Consider the following 22,682-nt stretch of genomic DNA (forward strand, 5'->3'; position numbering starts at 1 on the left):
TAAATATTTTTTTTTAAATACAGTTAACTTTTAGTGATTTTTAAATGTTTAATTATGATTAAAATTAACTGCAACAGATCAACTGCATAAATGTAATATTTTTTTATCATTTAATGTTAAAAAAGTATGATGATTATTTAGAAACATTTAATTTTTTGTTATGAGCAATTTGGTAACAATATTGCAATCTCATACAGAATTTTAATAATTACTCTAAAAATTTAGGTGATAATAATTTAAACTTTCATTTTATCAAATTACATTAGACATTTTTTTCTTTACATAAATTGAGCTCTTTAATTATGGATAAATTATTAACTTTGAATCAGCTTCATTTGGTTCTCTAGATTCTCAATTGATGACTGTAGGTATTATTACCTACAAAGTCAATAATATCAAAATCCTCTTATTTATACTCTTATTTTTTTTTCAATTATGTTGGAAAACTTTTTCCACTAATTTTAATATATTTTATATTTTAATATGTTTTAACTTAAATCTCTTATTCTGAAAATGGCAAACCTTTTAATCTGAACCTGGACAAGTTAAATGGAGGATAGGTTGCAGTAATAAAAGAGAAGCCAAAGACATTTCTTTGATTTTGCAATTTCTGACTTAAACCGTTTGAAATGTTTGCTTTTAACAAATCTCTTCAGATATTAACACTTTTACTTAATACATGCTAACATTTCTAGTAAGTATTGGTATCGAAGCATCTTAGAAATAATGAATCTTTCTTCAAGTAAAAATCATTAGTTTTGTCCAATGTTTTTTAACAATTCTTTCACATCTTTGTCAGGTAAACCTTTTCCCTTGAAATTAAAATTTTTTCATAATCCTATAAGTTTTTCTAACTTCTTTACTAGACACCACCATATAGTAAAATCTTATATGGCAATACCTGGGTTATCTTTTCACTAAAAAATAAATTTTAAGAAAACACACAATTGGTTCACTATCTTTTTCGGTTGACCAACAAATCGAATTCTTGAAAATAAATATTTTGAATTTTCATCACATATGTAGGTAGTTTCAAGATACTCGTACTTTCAGTATGTATAAACAAAATGCAAAATTAACCAAGAAATGGTTAATGACTAAAAATGGTTAAAAACTCTTCATCAATTGTACACTCTACTGATGAAATATAAATAATTATTAGCACAATCCTGAAAAAACTGATTTTATTCATATCTAATATTTGTGAAGGAATCTTCATATTTCTCTTAATCCTTACTATGTTATCAAATTTCACGCAAATGTTAACAAAAATGTAACATTCAAGAGGAGCATATGAGTACTTCTATAAAATACAAATCAAGACTATTCCATATTAACTTTTGTTGACAAGAAAATTTTTTACGCATCACTAATGTAAAAAAAGCTTAAACTCTTATTACAAATGGTATAAAATGTTGAAAGCTAAAGAATCCAGGTTGTTCTTATGAAAAATTATTATACTGAGATGCGAGAACTATTTTAATATTTGTGTTTTTCAATATTTCTGGAGTTTATTAGAAAATTGATAAATCAACACTCCAAAAGTAACAAAAACACTACAGTGTGAATGTTCACCCATGTTAATTTAAAAATTACCAGAGAATAATACACATAATATAGTGAAATTCACTGTCAAGATAGTAGAGAACAGAAAATATATTAGGACAATATCCTGTGTAAATAAACCAACCCACCACAGTATAGCAGTTTCCTTCATTGCATTTTCACCAAGCACAGTTTGAGGGTTAATATTAATTTTGATTCAACAATAATATTCATTAAAATAAGGAAAATAAAGATTACATTCAAAACCATTTATAAAAGTTTTATTTAAATTTAAAATAAGATGACCATTTCAATCTTTAAGCAATCAGCAATAGATACTATAGAAATAATGTATAGTAAATAAATAAAAATAGAAGTGATAAATATTGACAAATAATCCGTGCTCACAAAACATATAAAAGTGTTTTTATGATTAAAAAGGTTTAGAGCAAAAAACTTTTCATAAATTTAAATTTCCAAAAACCTCATATATTTGTTCCTGATAACTGTTCAACAATGAAGTTTTGTATCGTTACTGTTTATCAACTATCTAATTGTTGTTTGCTGAACTTGCTTAAAACTCTGTTTTAATAAACTAATTTTATTCCAGTTTTGATTACATTAAAAAAAACTTTTTAATTTTTTTTTTGTTTTAATGCAAAACAATCAACATATGTAAACAGAAAACCAGCTGGTGTAAATGGTTAATCACAAACATAAAATACAAATAATTTTAATAATATAGAGAACAAAATACTTAATATTTGTAATGCGTGCTAGTTAAAAAATATAATCTTACCACAGTAAACAAATTAAAGATGAAAGAAATTGTAGCAGTCCATGCCACAAATCTATGTATTTGATAACGTTCATCAGGTGTGAACAATGGATTATCACACTGGACACCACAACCTTCCATCCCATCATAGAATGAACTAGGATAATCAGTCTGAACCATTGGTGGTTTGCATTTCCCAGTTGTATTGAATTTCATATCCCGTACATCATTCTGAACAGACAATGATAATAACATACAATAAAATCCTTATAAGTTCAAAAGCAGCTCTACAACTGAAGAGCATATCCATACAACATTAAAATAAATTATTCATCTTCTCTTTACATTCTTAGATATAATTCAGTATTAAGGACACAATTATTATAAACATCTTTTTAGCAACAAGTTACAGTTTAAATAAATAATATTTAACAAAAAGAGATATTTCACTCTGTTCTTTTACTAAACAGTTGCAACTTAGAAAACTTTAAAACAACAAACTATATTCCTTAAAACCTGATAGTTCCACAACATTTTAATTGAAGTATGAGAAGTAACAATAAATAAAAGAAATCAAATTTAATAAGTCGGTGTCCATAATCAAGTTAATTAGATGATTTCATAACACTGAAAACAAAAGCAATGAAAAATTAAACAACATAATTCATCGTTGAATAACTTCAAAGCTTTATCAATATTACTGCAAATGAATGAATTAATATGAATTTTTATGATGAATCACAGCAACTAAGATAAAAATATACATTCAAACATTGTAAGTAAAAAGATAGAAACAAAAAGAAAAACAAAACTGTGTCATACTTACTAAAATGGTAAATTTGATACTAGAAGATTTGCGATAAAGCTCTCAGACAGATTTCAATGATATCAAAAATAGATTAACAACAGCCTCGCGAAGAAAGAAAGGAAAGGAAGAAAACTACATCCTAGTTTTTTAATTTTTTTTACCATTTTTCAATTTTTTTTAATAATTAGGGTACAAACAAAGCAAGGGGAAAACAATAAAAATAGATATATTAAAAACCAACTTAAGATTAAATATTTAACAATGTTCTGAGAGGCACAATGCTGTAAAGTATTAGAAGAACAACCTCAGATACAAATATTTCATTTAATGATGGAATACAGCATAAAAAGTGAAGTAACTGAATCTTAACCACTGACTGAGAGCAAAGATCGGAAATGGTTGGCAATGGTAAGAGTAGGTTGCATTCTGAGTGGAATGGAGATGTGTAGTGGCTTGGCAATGGAACTTCCCGTTAACTGCACCTCTACATTTCTCCGTCTATGAAAAATAGTATCTACCACTTTGAAACAGAAATTATATAAAAAAATCTATATACATTTGTGGTCCCATTAAATAACAAGAAGCTTCTCTGTAAAATTGTCTAAAACTTAGAAATATGTAAGTACATCACAAATATACAAACAAATGAAATTACAAACATTTGGGATAAGGAACCAAGATCATGTTTTGCCTGGACAATTATATATAATAACAGTTAAAAATCACGGTCTATAAGCTGAATGACCTTAATGCAAGTTCTACTTAAAGTAAATAAATAATTTTTTTTAATTACATAATCTACTAAGCCAATAAAATGATGATACTCAGAGTGTACCTTTATCATTAAAATAATTTAGCGGAAACATCAACGTATAATAATAAAGTGCATCCAACCACAATAAGTAAACATTGATAGACTATTTTTTTCAAAAACAAGCTTACCAATATCAGGCAAAAAGTAGTAATTCTATCTTGTTAGTTTAAATAAATCATTATTATCATTGTTGTTGATGGTATAAAACATACATAAATTATTTTTTTATTAATTGAATGTTCAATAGACCCAGCAAAGTCAAAAAATTATACTTTTAGCTCATTGTTGAGATCATCCTTATTTTGCCACAACTCTGCTGGGAAGATCACAATATATCTGACTGAATTTCTGTCAGATACATTCATAATTTAGTTGTTGGCATCTGTTTGAGTCGATCAAAGTATTGTGATTTGTGAAAAATGGTCAAAAAAAATTTTATGGTGATCAAATATTCATTTTTGAAAAGCCAACCACGCAGGAAACTAAAGCCTAAGGTGATCAAGATTATAGTGAGTCAGCTCCATTGCTTACAACAGTTCAAAAATTTAATTTACTAAGCATTTGGCACTTTTGGTATTAATACATTTGTATAAATTAAAGTTCCACTTATCAACAATTTTAAAAATTGTTGGTACAATTTTTAAAAATTGTTGGTAAATGGAACTTTAATTCACGCAGTTTACAAATGCTTTACAGAATGGCCAAATGAATACAAATGACATAGAATTTCAGAATATTTAAAAATCCATAATGTGATATTGGAGGAGAGAAGAGTGATAGAATGAGAGATTACAAACAGGCATCTCAAATGAGTAGGTGCATCATATTTTACTCAAACAGTTACAAATGCAAAAACTGTCCTCAAGATGGGTGCTGTGTTTGCTCATAACGAACCAAAAACACAATGAGTAAATGTTTCTGGTTTGGGATTGTTTCAAAACAATCAAGTTGAATTCTTGGTTATTACCAGTCACTTGGCTATTACCAGTTGATGCAACTTGGGATATATCACTAATAACCTTAAATCCGGGAACAATCAGAAGAGTGGGCTGTAGTCGAAAAAGTAGCTCTGAAGAAGGTGAAAACCTTCTTTGTTGACCAGAAAGGTGATGGCCAGTCTTTTTGAATGCTTCTGGATAATCTTTTTTGACTTTCCGGAGAAGAGTGAAACAATAACTTGGCAATATTATGTGTGTTTGTCGGATAGTCTAAATGAAGAAATTAATAAAAAAAATTACCACATTTGATGAAAAAGAATCTTCTTTTTCACCAAGATAATGCAGCAGCTTACTCTTCTGCAACTGAAACAGCAAAATTCTTTGAATTGCTGCACAAAATTCTTCGCATCCCCCTACTCACCAGCCTTATTTCCTTTGGACTATTATCTATTTCCCAACATGAAGAAGTGGCTTGCTGAAAAGAGATTTACACAAAATGGAGTTTCTGCCAAAATATTTGCCCATTTTTCTGAAAGCTCAGATAAATCATACTACAAAGATCAGATCAAAAAACGAGCATTGTTGGAGTAAGTGTACAGACTTGAAAGGAGATCATGTTGAGAAATAAAGATTTTTCCCAAAAATTTTTCTTTATTTTCATACAGACATATCAAATACCCCTCACATATAATCATTTTTACATATATACAGACAAAAGTAGACTTCAATAATTCAATCTATCTTTGAACATGGTTGGATAGTTTTAATTTTGACTAGGTTTCTAATAAATTATTTTAATGAAAAACATTTAATTATTTTAAAAAGTATTTTTAAAAATCTGATTGGAAATGTTAAGAGTTACAATGAAAGTGCTATGCAGCTGAGTGTCAGCATTTCATAGTCATGGTAATTAATATAGATTCAACAAATTATATTAATAGAGGCTGTTAATTCACAATGAATGATAACTTAATTAACCAATACAGTAAGCGCTTACCACACAATAGATTGCATAAATAACAAATAAATAATTTTAAATTGTGGTAAATTTAAGTCCAAATTTTTATAAAATAAAATCAATATTATAGATATGTTCTTATTAGAACCAAACAGATGGACAAAAGAATCAAAGGAAAGCAAATTACAGTGGCCTTGAATTTATGCAAGCTTTAATCTGGATCAATAGAATGGACAATTGTTTGTAAGCTGGTACAGGAATTCAGTTAGTATGTTTACTCTTCTTACATAAAAGTAAATTTTCAAGGCAGCTTCTCATAAGCCACTCCCAATCTGAAGAGTAAGGAGGCAATAAATCACTTAACACAGTTAGATAAAGCAAAATATTGAGTTTTTAATTTGCCTTGATTAATTTTAAGAAAAATATAAATTTCTCAAATGTGAAAATCTAAAATAATTTTCTTCAATTATATGAAAAGATATATAAATGTAAACCACGATGTCCTATAAAATGTCTAAGAATCCCTAAAGATCAATCTGTAATAAGGTTAATTGTTAATGTGTTAATTCAATACTTTAACAAAAAAACAATACTGTATATTCTTTTGTTGAAATAAGATTGGATGAACGAGAATGCCCTACCACATTGAATAAATACCAGACCAGCATATCAACATTAATAGTTTGTAAGGGGCTTACAATGTTACTTTTTCTAATTACAGATGTACAAGCAACTATGAACAAAAACAATTTATGGATTCACATATAACAAAACAAGTATTACAATTTTAGTAATTATCATCAAAAATCTATGAGAAAAAATGAAATAATTACAATCAACCACAAAACAATCTAGCCATGTGCTCATTTATAACAATCAATCTAGTAAAATGAGAATTAGGGAGACTTAATGTTGAATGCTTAGTTTCTAAAAACAGTTACAAAAATTTATATCACTATCAACCTGAATCAGACCAACTTCATCTAGGTAGAGGTTTAACCTTTTAATCCCTATGAACATTGCCTTTCATCTGGAGGTCCCGGGTTCGAATCCCGGTCAGGCGTAGCATTTTCACACATGCTACAAATCATTCATCTTCATCCTCTGAAGAATGCCTAATGGTGGATCCGAAGGTTAAACAAAATCCCTATGAACATACTGGTATGTTGGCGCCCATATGTCTCATATGCATTACATTGCAATCTTACTTACTACACCTATACATGAACGTTCATTTTGTTAATACTAGCAACACACTCTGTTATGAATTTAAAGAGTACTTTATTTCTATTTACAAATGATAACACATTCAGAAGGTTGTGTTTTTGTTACTTTCTTTAATCATATTTACCTTGCTAACCAAGAGAAACGTTTTGGTTACGTTTATTTTATTCCATGTGTAGTTAGTTACTGCTTTGTGTTGTAATGGCTAAACCTTTTATTCGTGTTGATTAAATAATTCTGTATCTCACTAATCCTGAATCAGACTTTGAAGATTAAGGGGAAATTAGTAGTAATGATAGTATTATATTAGGCACAAGTGACAATGAAAGTTCCGATAATGATGAAAACAAAGTAGCTGTTAAGATGCAACCCAGTGCTTCACAAGCTGGACCTAGAAAAACTATAAGTAGGCCTATGAAATGTCAAAAAAGAAAAAGATAATGATGAATATATCTGGCGAAATGATAAAAATTTTCAGCTTTTAGTAACTAATTATGGTGTAAATCCTAACCTTCAAATTTCAGAGGAAGCTCCTGAACTAGACTACTTTTTTCTATTTTTTGATAAGACACTGATGGACATTATATAATCAATAAGACTAATAAATATTGTAAATATCTTGTGGACAAAATGTTATTACTAAAGCGAGATTAAGAAAAAATATGGAAAAATAAGAGTCACTGAAATGTTTACTTTTTTTAGGCCGTTACTTTTTGATCTGCATGTAAAGAAAAAAACAGATTGAAGGACTATTGGTCAACTAATACAATGCTAGAAGACCCCTTTTTTGGTAAAGTTATGAGCAGAGACCATTTTTTCATGCTTTTCAGAACATTGTATTTCAGTGATTCATGTAATGCTCCAAATGAGAGACTGTATAAAATAAGATTTGTGATAATACCTCTTGTGACAAAAATTAAAATTTTTGTTCTTCCCTTTCAGGGATTTATGTATTGATGAGTCCTTGATGTTATGGAAGGGGAGATATTATTGGAAGGCGGAATGTTGTAATGTCGCAAAACTTGGTATTTTTGGGACAAACCCTAAACTTTTTCAGTTTTTACATGACAATAAAACTGGGGGTTGTGGTACAGTTAGATCTGACAGAAGAAGATTCCCCAAAGACTTTCCAAAAGAAATGTAAAAGGTGGACATAAGTCGAGAAACACGGACACATTACTAGCACTAAAATCTGTTGATAAAAAACCTGTTCATATGCTTTCTTCTATCCATGAAAAAAAAAAAAAATTGAGATAAAATAGACTTTCAGACAAATTTACAAAAAAAAAGAAAAAACACATAGAATTATTGGGGGACAACTATTGATTACAGTAAAAAAAATGGGTTCCATTAATAAATCAGACATGCATATTAGTTAACTAGAATGTGCTAGAAAGTATACAAAATGATGAAATTATTTATGCATCTCCTTGATATTATAGTGCTGAACTCTCATCTCCACTAGGTAAAACAGGCAACAATCCTGACAGCACTCCCAACAAATCACTGCATTGAAAAATTCACTGAAATTTGTTATTTGAACAAATTTCACTGAAAAAAGGAGTACAGAAAAGGAAGGACACTTGATTCATGTGTAAAAAGTGTGATGTAAGCCTATGTGTTCATTCATATTTTCGGGATTACCACACCCTCCTGCACTTTTAGAAACTAATCATAAACAATCTGTAAATAGTAAATGGTTTACTGTATAAATAAAATATTAGGTATTCAGAATAAGGTAAGATAATTTTACTTTTATTGGAAATTATACTTGAATTTTACATGGATTTTGTTATTAGAATGTCGTATTTTGCCCAAGGAGGGGGGGATGTTATTTTGGCTACATTTTCTACTAAGTAAGTATAAACACACTTACTATAGGCTATATAATTTTATTTTATTTTATGCTCAAAACAGAAATATGTTTGACTTACTAATATCGTGAAAAATTGTTTGGCTGTTATCAATATCACTATAAAATTGACAAGTGCTATTCTCAACTTAACTGAAAGCTACTTCTCCATCTTTCCTATTCCTTACTGATCTTTTAGTTTCAATATATTTACTACAGCCTACATCTTAAATTGTTTTATATATTCCAGTTTTTTTTTGTCTTTCACTACAGTTTCATCTTCTAAACATCCTTCTATCATTAGATTAGGTAGACTAAGGTGTCTTGATTCATGACTCACTATGAAAATCAACAGCTTAATTTCTACATCCTTATAATACCACATTTCAAAGGCCCTTTTCCTTTGTGTTTTTTCTATAGCCCAAGTGCTAATGCACTATTAGAATCTATTTCTTAACAAAAATACTGCAATCAACTTTTGTATGCTAAAGTCATTAGTTAATATTTCATGTGCAGAACCTTTCCTAATATTAAAATCAACTTCTACAACTGCTATCAGTAAAATCTCAGATATAAACTGCTGGATGATCTTTCATGATTAAATAACTCATTTTTTAATGACATCAGCATTCCAGCTGAACAGTCTACCAGAACAATTATCATTTTTACTGAAATTCATCCATTTTTGTAAAGGTTTTACAATTCTTTTTTTTCTTGTACAACATAAAATCAACATTGAATATTTGCTGAATTTTAAAAATGGTTTCAGTTTGTGTATTACTGCACTTGTAGAAAAAGTTGATGCAACAGTACTGTTTGGCATGTTCTATCAACACAAAACAATAATATAAAAAAACGGTTTTTAATAACAGTTAATACAATGACTGCAGGATCTCTTCTTTTTTTCTTCTCCAGAAGAAAATAGGCCATAAACCTCATAAACAGTTAGTTTGGGATAGAATTACAATTGTTAACTTATTTTTAAATTAGCATTTACTTTTTCTTCTCATAAACAATTTTAGGAGTACAGGAATTGTAAAGAATGTTAATACAAGGTTCAATATTAATAAATACATCAAAAACATGTTCACAGAATATATTAGCCAACAGAGCTAGTAAGACACATGCAGTACATGTTAACATCAACTGATATTTCAACCAAATCTCCCACCACCATAATACTATTGTTAAAACTTGCAGATAATACCTCATTCTTGGAACTAATTTTAATAGTATTCATATTATATCATACATTTAATAGTATTCGTACCGTGATTACAAACATCATTTCACCAATAATAAATCAGTTAAAAAAGTCTAGCCAATACACATCTTTCACTGTAATTTATTTGACAAGAGACTTCATCCATTTATCACTTAAGATCTTACAGTTTTCAAACACCTTTATGAAAACAGAAGGAATATTGGAAAGGAATCATTTAATTTAATAAACTTAGAAGTAAAATTTGTAATTCTGCAATTACCTTGCATCCAAGAGGATACTTTGTGAAATTATCACACTTTAAAACGGAAGGCCATCCATGATCAATAGCCAGTATTCTACAAGGTCCCATAATCATCTTACACATTTCCTACAAAAAAATAAACAAACAAGATACATAATACAGAAGACAGCAATACATATAAACAATAAAATAATGTAATTTCAAGTGCACACTTTTTTAGAAAAGTTTAATTGAAGTGACTATAGCTCTTTTTATTTTGAATTTGAAGTGATTAAAGCCTCTGCAACCACTAAAATTTACTACCAGTAGATCTTTTTGCTGTTTGTTACATAAAGTAAAAAATATTATAAGTTGAATTAACCCTTCTGAAACAGCTTTTGAATAACAGTAAGTCCCAGACTATTTAGAGAACTTTTTTTTAGCTGAAAAAGGTCACAAATTAAGAAAATGAATTTATTTATCATGTATTATACACTCCACATCTACCCACATCCATGAACACTATTTCCATATGATTATTTTTTTCTAAAACATTTCTTTTTTTTTAGTCAATTAATTAAACAATTTTATTCTAATCTTCATTCCTTTCTATCCTGTGAAAATTTGTTTAACCTCAAAATTAATTACTACCTCATATATACTCAATTATATGTTCCAAATATTCTGATCATAATCATCCTCTAGATAATTTATCTTCTACACATCCCTCTTATCAAATTAATTAAATCTACATGTCTTAGCATATGGTCCAACAAGTAAGTTCATCTTTTTACATGATTTTGCTGCAATCCTTATAATGGCATTTTCTTAGATAAAGGGAATTCTCTAAGCAAAGCAGTCGCCTATTTGGACCTGTGAGTGGGGACTATTCAAGAGGAAGTAATCAGAAAATATAAAATGATAATATATTTCAAGTTAGTCACCCGAATGTTAGAAGCTTACAAGATTTATATAAAAGCTGAAAGAGAACACTTAAACAACTGATTTCAATAAAAGAGCATAATTGGATTTTTCAAACAGAAATATTATTCAAAAATAAGCATATTAATGAAATTAAATGCAATCCAGATTTGAAATTAAAGCAATTCAGATGATCATCCAGTCACAGCCATATTAACTAGCACACCTAAGCTCACTTTAACCAAAAAAATAAAAATATTATATAAAACAGGTTTAAAGTGGTTAAATAATGTTCTCAGCAAATATCATACACACACATATATATATATATGTGTTTTCTCTCCTAGGACTTTCATAACCTATTCTATGCATGAAAATAATGGAAAAAGTTCACATCAAATATGCCCTAAAATGCTTCGTTTCCGAGATATGGCTAGTCAAAAATTTTGCCTGGATTTCAGCTACCTCAGTAAATGAGGTATTGCAATTTTGAGAATGTTAATTGAGCGACTGAATTAGTAATTTCTTTTGGTTTTTGAACTGAAAAATTGAATAAAATAGGTCCCAGATCCATATCAACAAGTGTTTTTTAGAAATCTGGGGTAAAAATCAATAAATAAGGGGTTAAAACCTGTGTTTTGTGTTTGACGTACAATAACTTTGTTAAATGGGTAATAAACATGTAAAACTTTTAAACAAAACTTGTAAAGAAATTAAATTCTGCACAAAATGATGTATGATAAGTTGAATAAAATAAGAAATGTTAGAAAAATTTGTTTTATATTTAGAAACAGTACATTACTACATTTGCCAGAAGAAACTTATTTAATATAAACAAAAATGAAATTCTTTTTTTCTGATTGAAAAATTTGTAAAGGAATTCAAATTGTTGTTATTTTACTGCCAACTTTAAAAAAACAATTTTCAACACCGATTTAGCGTCAATGAATGGTGCAGCCTTCTTCATAATCAGCTGTTTGGACTGTTCATATTATCTGGCTGCTTAAACGCTGAGGTCTACTTGCTCTTTCTCCAAGAATTGTCACAGCTGCTGCAGATGTTTCTCTATCATTGAGACACAAAGTATACTTCCAGCACAAGAAGCAGCCTCCCCACTTCTCTTGTGCCATTTCCACTCACTTAAATCATCATTTCCCTGAGAAATGAATTGGTCGTGGAGGTCCACATTCCTAGCCGCCAAGATCCTGTTCTAATACTTTTAGATTTTTGCATGAGATGGATGAAAAATAATGTACACAAAACTAAAATGCATTCTCGTGAGGAACTGTCTGCATGTTGGATGCAGCTGAGCAACTTAACAGCCCTAAAGAAATACAAAGAGAAACAAAAGCAGTACAGCAGTGTACCAAGAAATGTGTTGAAAATGGCAGGCTCATTTTTGAACATTTATTATAAACTGGGATGTGTAATACACTTTGGTCTAGTGTACTGTTTCTACATATAAAACAAATTCTTCTCACTTTTCTTTGTTTTATTCAACTTCTCATACATCATTTTGTTCAGAATTAAATTCTCTACAAGTTTTGTTTAAGTTTTACATGTTTATTACACAGTTAACAGAGTTATTGCACATCAAACATAAAATACAGGGTTTTTACCCATATTTAATGATTTTCACCCCATATTTCTCAATTACTACTGCAGATACGGTTGCAGGACCTATTTTATTTGATTTTTCAGGTCAAAAACCTTAAGAAATCACTATTTCTGCTCCTTAATTAACATTCTAAAAATTTCAGTATGATCTCATTTTAGAGGTAGCTGAAATCTGACTGAAATCTTTCACTAGCTGTAACTTGCAAATGAAGCATTTTAGGACACATGTTTATAGAAATTTTTCCATTATTTTCACAGGTAGAATAGATTACGAAAGTCCCAGGAGAACTTCATGATGCACTCTGTGTATGTATGTAACTAAAAGTTAAAAACGAACTCTTAGTTAAAAATACCATCATCTCCCATCAAATTGCCATCATTCCTTTCTATTATGATCCATTTTGCACAGCAATTTTATATGTAGAAATAGAGAAAATTACTTTTTGTGTAAAGTGAATATGAGTTCCAAACCAAACCACTTTGCATGAGTGGAAAGAATGTACAGTTAAATATGTTTTAAACTCCCAATTCACAATAAAATACAGCTATTATATTATCATAAAGTACAGATAAACTTATAATCTGAGTTGCATCTATAATCTGAGTTTGGTGGTGAGTAGGCTTATTAAGCAATGGTATGCTTCAGCTTTAATTCTTCTAACTCTATTTTAATACATAATTAAAAAATATTTTACATAAAATTACAAACTTTGAATTTATAAATATTAAAAAGATATTTATTTATTAATTCCTTTGCTAGTTATTTAATTTTAATATAGAACAAAGTTTCTAATTAAAAATCATCATGATAGATCACAAATTTCACATGAGGTGATCATGTTCAAAAGCTGCATATAGAATTCTAACAATTTTCCAAAGCAGGGCCACATGAAGATCTGTTTCAGTTGGTGAGTATATCATGAGTGTATCATGTTAATTACAAGAATATTAATAATGAAAATATAAAAATGATATTCATATAATAACTTTCAATGTGATACAGTATTTTTTTTTTATTTTTTTATTTTGATATACAGAATATTAACATATAAAAGACAAAAATGTAAAAAATGAAGATGTGATAGGAAAAAATCAGTAACCCAACCTGCCAACTGATTAGCACCCATCCCAAATCAGCTGTTCTGGCATACTCGTAAGACCCTAATTCAAATGTAATTAAAGGACCCCAGAACTCAAACTTCAATTCAATTAAAAGTTACTTTACTATTAACTGGTTCTGAATTCTCAACTTGTTCATTTAGGTTCAATTAATAACATTTCAGGATTGGTCTGAGAATCAAATCTACTGCCCGTTATAAATCAGCATAGTCTGGTATAAAAAACAAAGCAAGTAAGCAACAAAACCACATCACAAATATATTATATATGTAATTAAATCTACAACAGCAATTAATTAAAACATTACACTTACGTGAGAAGGCAAATCAACCATATCATTATCACATTTTGGCATATATAAAGCACAAAGAAATGGCTGGATTACTGCCCAGCATTTTGGTAAATTCACAAGGCCCCTCCACACTTGTAGCTGCTCTTGAGCTTGTTCTTGAGAACGTAAACCATCAACTAATTCAAGAGTAGTTTTCAGATATGGAATTTTTGAGCCCAAACAAGTAGAATAATTTAAATCTTGACATTTAGCAGGCAAACGACAGTATGCTATCCCCTCAACTTGCGGAGGCATATATCGATCAAACAAAAAAACATGGCCTTCAGGAAGTTTTGGTTCTTTTAAACGCAATGGAAACACAGGTTCCATCTCAGTTGTTACTATTGTCGTAGTCATTGCTGTTGTTTTACCACTTGTTAAGTGTAAATTATTACTAACAAACCTCTCAGTGGCATTCTTTACACCAAAATTTTTATCCAATTCTCCCATTAAAGGCAAACAAATACTACTTAATATCATAATTAATGAATATGCCTTTACAACAATCAGTGCTAATGAAACTCCAACCATGTTAAAATATCCTGAAAATTACAATAAAAAAGATTATAAAAAGGATATCACCTCACACACATAAGAATGAAAACTTACAATTACTTAAAATTGAAATCAAACAAAATTTGAAATTCTGATAGATCCAAATAGCTAACTTTTTTATATTTCAAATTCCTCTACAAATTTCAGAGCCAAAATTTTTTTCCACAGTATTTTATATTTCTGTTAGTATTATCATAATTGATTTGATAATTATTATTTTCAAATAATAGTTATTTTCTGCCCTTCCTAGCATTGTCACTCTTAACATTCATAACTGATGAAAAGGACTCCGATTTTCGGAGTCTTTTCCGAAAACTACTTTTAGCACCGAGTCTTCATGAGTTGGGAATGAAATAAATAGCAATGTTAAGCTCCTCCAACTCCCCAACCCTATGTCATGGTCTCTTTTGCTTTGTACCTCCCACTCTAACAGTTATACAATTTTTTCAGACCTTCCGATTCTTTATTTTAATAATTTTAGATTTTTAAATATAACATTGGATTATTGTTTATTTGTTAACTAATTATATCCTGTCCTTTTAATTTTAGCTTGAATATTTTAATGTTTTCTAGAATATTTAAATGTTCTTCTTTTTCTTCATAATGTAATATTTTCATGGATTTTATCATTTCATTGGCAATATATCCTTTTTCTATCAAATGTGTTGCATAAACATTACAGCTGGAGGGACAAAGCAGAAGAGGGCATGACAAAGGATGGGAGTGGGAGAAGCTTTACATCACTATTTATTCGACAATCCCAATTCAGTAAGACTCAGTGCTAAAAGTAGTTTTGAGAATGGAGGTATTCCAAAATGCGTCAACACAAATGTTAGAATAACAAAGCTAGGAAGGGCAGAAAATAACACTCAAATCAATTTCAGAACCAACTAAAAAAAAAAGGTGCAAAAACATTCAGTAACAAATTATTTTTAATTTAAAATGTTTTAAAAATTATCAAAATATTTTTATTTGCAATCTTTTTAAGTTTTAATGTAGTTCATCATTCCTTTATGTTCTCAACAAAATTAACTTCAACATGCCTAACGCATCATCTTTCCTAAATTATACACTTTTCATATTCTAATCTTCGTAAATATGAAGATCCTCTATACATACTTCCATAATAAAACCAAGATTGGATTGATACACACTGAACTTTCTATTCAACATCAGGTGTTTAACTTCAACATTTTTCCCTTCGACATCAATCATCTGACTTGAATTTTTATTTGATATTATTCTCCATTTCTTTATGTCTTATATTGATAACCTTAACAGGTGCATATCTAAACACATCCTAAATCTCCAGTTGTATGTTCTACAGACTTCATTCTATGTCTACTTTTAAAGTTTTATCCTCTATACACTCCTATTTAACTGAAATAACCAAACATAGATGTCCAAATATACACCCCCCACTAACCTAATTTGTCTGTTTATAAGATAAATTTCTCCTCTCCATCTTCAGACTTCTCCCCACCTAGTTTTTCATTAGTCTTCATTGTGTATGTGTGTGTCCACGCATGCATATCACAAATCACACTTTTTATTTTCTGTTGACATTTAATTACTTTTTAAATAATTTTTTTTTTCATTATTTAAATAACAATTATATCACTTAAGAAGTAAAATTATCTTTAGCAAGTAAATTTTTATTGGTAAATATTTATATTCTTTTCAAGTAATGATTCAATAACAATATAAGCCACTTTTTTTATATATTTCTGGGTCAATCTCACTGAGATAATTACTATAGAATGCTTAGGTACAATCTAATGAATCCATGTTTCTCTTACATTTTATGGTATATAATAAGACAAGATCTCTCATCAACATTGGAAACATTTTCACCCCCTTTGCCAAAACTATTTTGCTGCACATAATTCCAGTTCATCATGAGAATGTACATCTAGATGAACTGGAATGAAGATGAGACACGACCTGTCATAATTATGTTCACAATACATTTTTTCTATAAAAACATGTTCTCTGAGAATGTTTGAATGCACTACTTGAAGAAAAATAAAAACAATAATTATTCAACAAAGACTAACAATTACATTTTAAAAATGTTGAAAGAAGTTATACAAATCTAAAACATAACAGCTCTTTTTAAAGCAAAAAATCAGTTACAACTGAAAATTAAAATACTATTAAGTAAAAACAATGTATATTACTTTCTTTCTTCATGTCCTCATGCCTGAAATGAATCTTCACTGTTCAGGCCTAAGAACCCATAAGGTAGTTCAGGCCTAAGAACTTTCATGACTAAACATCTGCAATAATCAAATTAATTAAAATTAAAAATGTGCAAACAAATTTACAAAAATCCAATCACCAATTTTATTAAATATTTGTGACCATTAGTCTAAAAAACTATTCTAACCAATAACAATTTACAACAAAAAGTATACCACACATATATAATTTAGTTCAGTGCATAATTATTTTAAAAAACTTTAGATTTTATAAACTACTAATATACAGATTTATATCATAAACACAAATACTGTTAATTTATGATTAATTAGTTATTTATTATTATTTCTATTAGTAAACTTTCTTGTTAAATACAGTTTTTGGTGCAGTATCAATGACTATTTACCTCCCTCCAATATCTTCTTAATACGTAACTGTATTATTATACATTTTGCTGATAGCACAACATAACTGCAAAATTAATATGTTTTTTTAGGTATACAAATACTAAAATATTTTTACAATAACTGTTTACGTTGTTAATTACCAAATTTCTTTTGTAATTGCATTTTTTAAATTTAAAGGTAACATCTAATTGTAAACTATAAATATTAAAAATAATCAACATGATTTCACGATGTATATTTTTTTGTGATAACATAATTTTATATGAAAAATTACATAAGTAATCTAGTATCATGCACAAACTTTTACATGTAGATTTATTTGAGTTGCAAAATCCTAATTTATTTGGTAAAATATTAAAAAATAATAATTTTTTAATGTTTTTGGCTTGTTTGAATCAGATTCAATTTTCTAATGTGACAGTCAGCATTATTTTACATAGTAACATACTTTTTGTAGAATTTTCAGTTTTTTTTTTGTCTTCAGTCATTTGACTGGTTTGATGCAGCTCTCCAAGATTCCCCATTTAATGCTAATCATTTCATTTCAGTATACCCCCTACATCCTACATCTTTAAAAATTTGTTTTACATATTCCGAACATTGCCTGCCCGCACAATTTTTTCCTTCTACCTGTCCCTCCAATATTAAAGCGACTATTCCAGGATGCCTTAATGTGTGGCCTATAAGTCTGTCTCTTCTTTTAACTATATTTTTCCAAATGCTTCTTCCTTCATCGATTTGCTGCAACACCTCTTCATTTGTCACTATATCTGATTTTTAACATTCTCCTGCAGCACTACATTTCAAAAGCTTCTAATCTTTTTTCTCAGGTACTCCGATCATCCAAGTTTCAGTTCCATATAAAGCTATGGAACTGATACTTGCAGTTTACTCTAAAATCTTTTCCTGACGTTTAAATTAATTTTTGATGTAAACAAATTGCATTTCTGACTGAAGGCTCGTTTTGCCTGTGCTATTCGGCATTTTATCACTCCTGCTTCGTCCATTTTTAGTAATTCTACTTCCCAAATAACAAAACTTTTCTACCTCCATAATCTTTTCTCTTCCTATTTTTACATTCAGTGGTCTATCTTCATTATTTCTACTACATTTCATTACTTTCGTTTTATTGTTTATTTTTATGGGGTAGTTCTTGCGTAGGATTTCATCCATGCCATTCATTGTTTCTTCTAAATCTTTTTACTCTAAGCTAAAATTAATATATCATCAGCAAATCATAGAATCTTTGTCTTTTCACCTTGTACTGTTACTCCAAATCTAAATTTTTTAACTACTAGTTCTATGTAAAGATTAAAAAGTAAAAAGAGATAGGGAACATCCTTGTCAGACTCCCTTTCTTATTATGGCTTCTTTCTTATGTTCTTCAATTATTACTGTTGCTGTTTGGTTCCTGTTAAAATTATCAATTGCTCTTCTATCTCTGTATTTGAACCCTATTTTTTTTTAAATTGCTGAACATTTTATTCCAGTCTACATTATCAAATGCCTTTTCTATGTCTATAAATGCCAAGTATGTTGGTTTGTTTTTCTTTAATCTTTCTTCTACTATTAATATGAGCACTAAAATTGTTTCCCTTGTCCCAATACTTTTCCTGAAACTAAATTGGTCTTCTCCTAACACTTCTTCCACTCTCCTCTTAATTTTTCTGTATAGAATTCTAGTTAAGATTTTTGATGCATGACTAGTTAAAACTAATTGTTCTGTATTCTTCACATTTGTCTGCTCCTGCTTTCTTTGGTATCATGACTATAACACTTTTTTGAAGCCTGATGGAACTTCCCCTATTTCACAAATATTACACATCAGTTTGTATAACCTACCAATTGCTTCATCACCTGCACTGCGCAGTAATTCTGCAGGTATTCTGTCTATTCCAGAAGCCTTTCTGCCGTTCAAATCTTTTAATGCTCTCTTAAATTTAGATCTCAGTATTGTTTCTCCCCTTTCATCCTCTTCAACTTCCTCTTCTTCCTCTATAACACCATTTTCAAATTCATTTCCTCCATATAATATATTCTACCCACCTATCAACTTTTTCTTTCGTACTATAAATCAGTGTACCATCTTTTTTTAACACATTTAATTTATGTACCCCAAAATTTTCCTTAACTTTCCTGTATGCTACGTCTATTTTAACAACATTCATTTCTCTTTCCACTTCTGAACACTTTTCTTCAATCCACTCTTCTTTCACTAGCTTGCATTTCCTGTTTACAGTATTACTCAACTGTCGATAGTTCCTTTTATTTTCTTCATCACTAGCATTTTTATATTTTCTACATTCATCCATCAGCTGCAATATATCTCCCGAAATCCAAGGGGTTTTCTACCAGTTCTCTTTGTTCCATCTAAGTTTGCTTCTGCTGATTTAATAATTTCCTTTTTAACATTCTCCCATTCTTCTTCTACATTTTCTACCTCATCTTTTTTACTCTGACCTCATGTGATGTCCTCCTCAAACATCTTCTTTACCTCCGCTTCTTCAAGCTTCTCTAAATTCCACTGATTCATTTGACACCTTTTCTTCAGGATTTTAAATCCCAATCTACATTTCATTATTACTAAATTATGGTCACTATCAATGTCTGCTCCAGAGTAAGCTTTGCAGTTGACAAGCTAATTTCTAAATCTTTGCTTAACCATGTTATAATCTATCTGATACCTTGCAGTATTACCTGGCTTTTCAGGTAAAACATATAAATGTTTGTAATTCTTACCAAATCCAGTTGTTCATTTGATGCGAATTACCAAAGGTAGATAAACATCATTACTAGTATATCTGAGGACGCTATTTTTGTCAGTTTGCTACATTAAACCTCTCAAAATAACCTCCACACAGATGCAGTGCCTCTTGCATTACTCAAGTACAAGATCTGTTCAGAAAATAACTGAACATTTTTAATTATGCGCCAATGGAAATATTTAATGATGTGCAATTGGCAGCATTGTGTTCTGCATAACCTCCTCTGTAATCACATGTTCTTGGATTGTTGAAATCTCGTTTAGTTTTTGTGTTATTGTTATTTGAATGCAACATGTTTAAGTGTTAGTAGCAATTTTTGTAATGTGTAATTTTCAGGAGCAACGATACAATATAAAATCTTGTGTGAAACTGGGGTAAACTTTCACAGAAACTTTCAACTTTCAAAACAAGCTTACAGAGATGATACTCTGGGTCGTATGTAATCTTATGAGTGGTTTTCATGATTTAAAAGTGGTCGTCAGCCAACTGAAGATGACCCTTGATCAGGAAGGCCTTCAACTTCAAGTGATGACACCAATGTTCAGAAATTCAACGATCTGGTATGTGTAAATTACCGACTGACAGTCAGAGGACTCGCAGAAGAGGTCAGCATCTTAACTGGATCATGCCATAATATTTTTACTGAAAAACTGAACATGCATCAAATTGCAGCAAAGTTTATTCCTAGTTTGATGACTGAACAGCAGAAAACCCATTGAGTGGTTTGTCGGTAACTTCTTGAACAAGCCAATGATGATGAAACATTCATGAAAAAGGTCATAATCGGAGATGAAAGCTGGGTTTACGGCTACAACATTGAGACAAAAGTTCAATCATCACAATGGATTGGCAAGGGATCTCGACACCCTAAGAAAGCATGTCAGTCTCAATCCACCTTCAAAGAGACGCTCTTTGTTTTTCGATTTTAATGGAACTGTACACTTTAAATTCTTTCCTCAAGGTGATAAAGTGAACCATGTATACTATCAAGGTGTTTTACAATAGTTACGTGAAAAAATCTGCAAAACAAGACCAGAGTTGTGATGAGACACAACTCATGGTTACTTTCAGTACAATGCACCACACATTCTGTTTTGTGCCAAAAATCAGATGATTGTCCTTCCTCAGCCTCCCTACTCACCAGACATGGCTCCTTGCAATTTTTTCTTTATCTCTGAAATTAATATCAGTTATGAAAGGATGCCATTTTGAGCCTACTGATGACATTAAAGCAAATTCATCACGGATCGAACAGGCCATTTCAAATGAAGTTATTCAGGACTAGTTCATGAAGTAGAAACACCGCTAGGAAAAGTGTGTGAATAGGAGGAGGGAATACTTTGAAGGGGACAAGGACCAAATATCTGTAAAATTAATAATAAAGATTAAAAAATAAAGTTCAGTTGTATTCTGAACAGACCTCAAATATTTGAGACCCTTCTGCACATTTTTCTATATTTTTGATAAGCTTTTCATTATTTAAACTTTTTTTTTTAATTAACTTCACTTTTCAAATTTCCTAAAATCCTTTTCCTAAACATCTTAAGTTGAATAACTGGAAGTTTTTTGAAGTGTGTGTGTGTGTGTGTGCGCGCGCATGTTAATTACTTTATTAATTATAGAATAATTAACAAAAAGTTAAATATTTCATGATTTTTATAGTACACTCGTTCTAATTTAAATCATGAATGCATTCATTAGAATATCTTTAAAAATCTAGATTTTTTGTTAAAAAAATCAAGAAACACGAAAAGTTACATTCTCTTTAAAAATTATTATTACCCTTTTCTTGTATATTGTCAAAAATACTGTTACTTTTTGAAATCACTTATACTACACTCATGATTAACTTTTGAAATCCAATCTAAAAGCTAAATAATCTTAGTAACTAATTAACTCATTTTAACACTGAAATAGCAAACAGTGTTTTATGTATTTTTTAAATACACCTTGGTAACAGTGAATTAGTAGCCTGTTCATGAAAAATGTGCTAAAAGCATTTTTTAAATATAACTAAACTAACTTTTCACCTTTTTTCCTAAATAAAACAAAAATGTTCATAGGCAAACTGATAAATAGTAAACAGTAAATTAAAAAAAAAGAATTATTAGAAGTGCTGTAATCTGAGATATAAAACTGGTCAAGAATTGTTCCCAAAAACATTAGAATAAGAGCATGACAGCAATGATGAAGTAACAAAACAAGCACTGCAAACACTGGTACACAGATATTTATGTGAATGAAATTAATTAGTTAATTAAGATAATTAAAGCATATCATACAAATAATGTTTTGTACTTATATCTAAAAGTTCCATACTAAAACCACCACATGGAGTGCTTGTTTTGCATTTACAAAAATGTTAAGTCTGTCACAGTAGATAAAACAATAAATACATATAGT

General features: G+C 29.5%; 1 protein-coding gene across 1 annotated transcript in view; it reads right to left on the reverse strand.

Annotated features, from left to right (window-relative positions):
- smo (smoothened, frizzled class receptor) overlaps positions 1–22,682 on the reverse strand; it is a 98,396-nt gene that overhangs the window by 72,631 nt on the left and 3,083 nt on the right. Inside the window, exons 2-5 of the mRNA XM_075382171.1 lie at positions 17,086–17,184; positions 14,333–14,892; positions 10,402–10,509; positions 2,345–2,554 (exon numbers count right to left, since the gene is read on the reverse strand). Coding sequence (XP_075238286.1) covers positions 2,345–2,554; positions 10,402–10,509; positions 14,333–14,892; positions 17,086–17,098 — 891 coding nt within the window. The 5' untranslated portion in view covers positions 17,099–17,184. The remainder of the gene's footprint in view (positions 1–2,344; positions 2,555–10,401; positions 10,510–14,332; positions 14,893–17,085; positions 17,185–22,682) is intronic.

This window comes from Lycorma delicatula, chromosome 1, assembly GCF_047948215.1.
Source record: "Lycorma delicatula isolate Av1 chromosome 1, ASM4794821v1, whole genome shotgun sequence".
NCBI classification, from domain to species: Eukaryota; Metazoa; Arthropoda; class Insecta; order Hemiptera; family Fulgoridae; genus Lycorma; species Lycorma delicatula.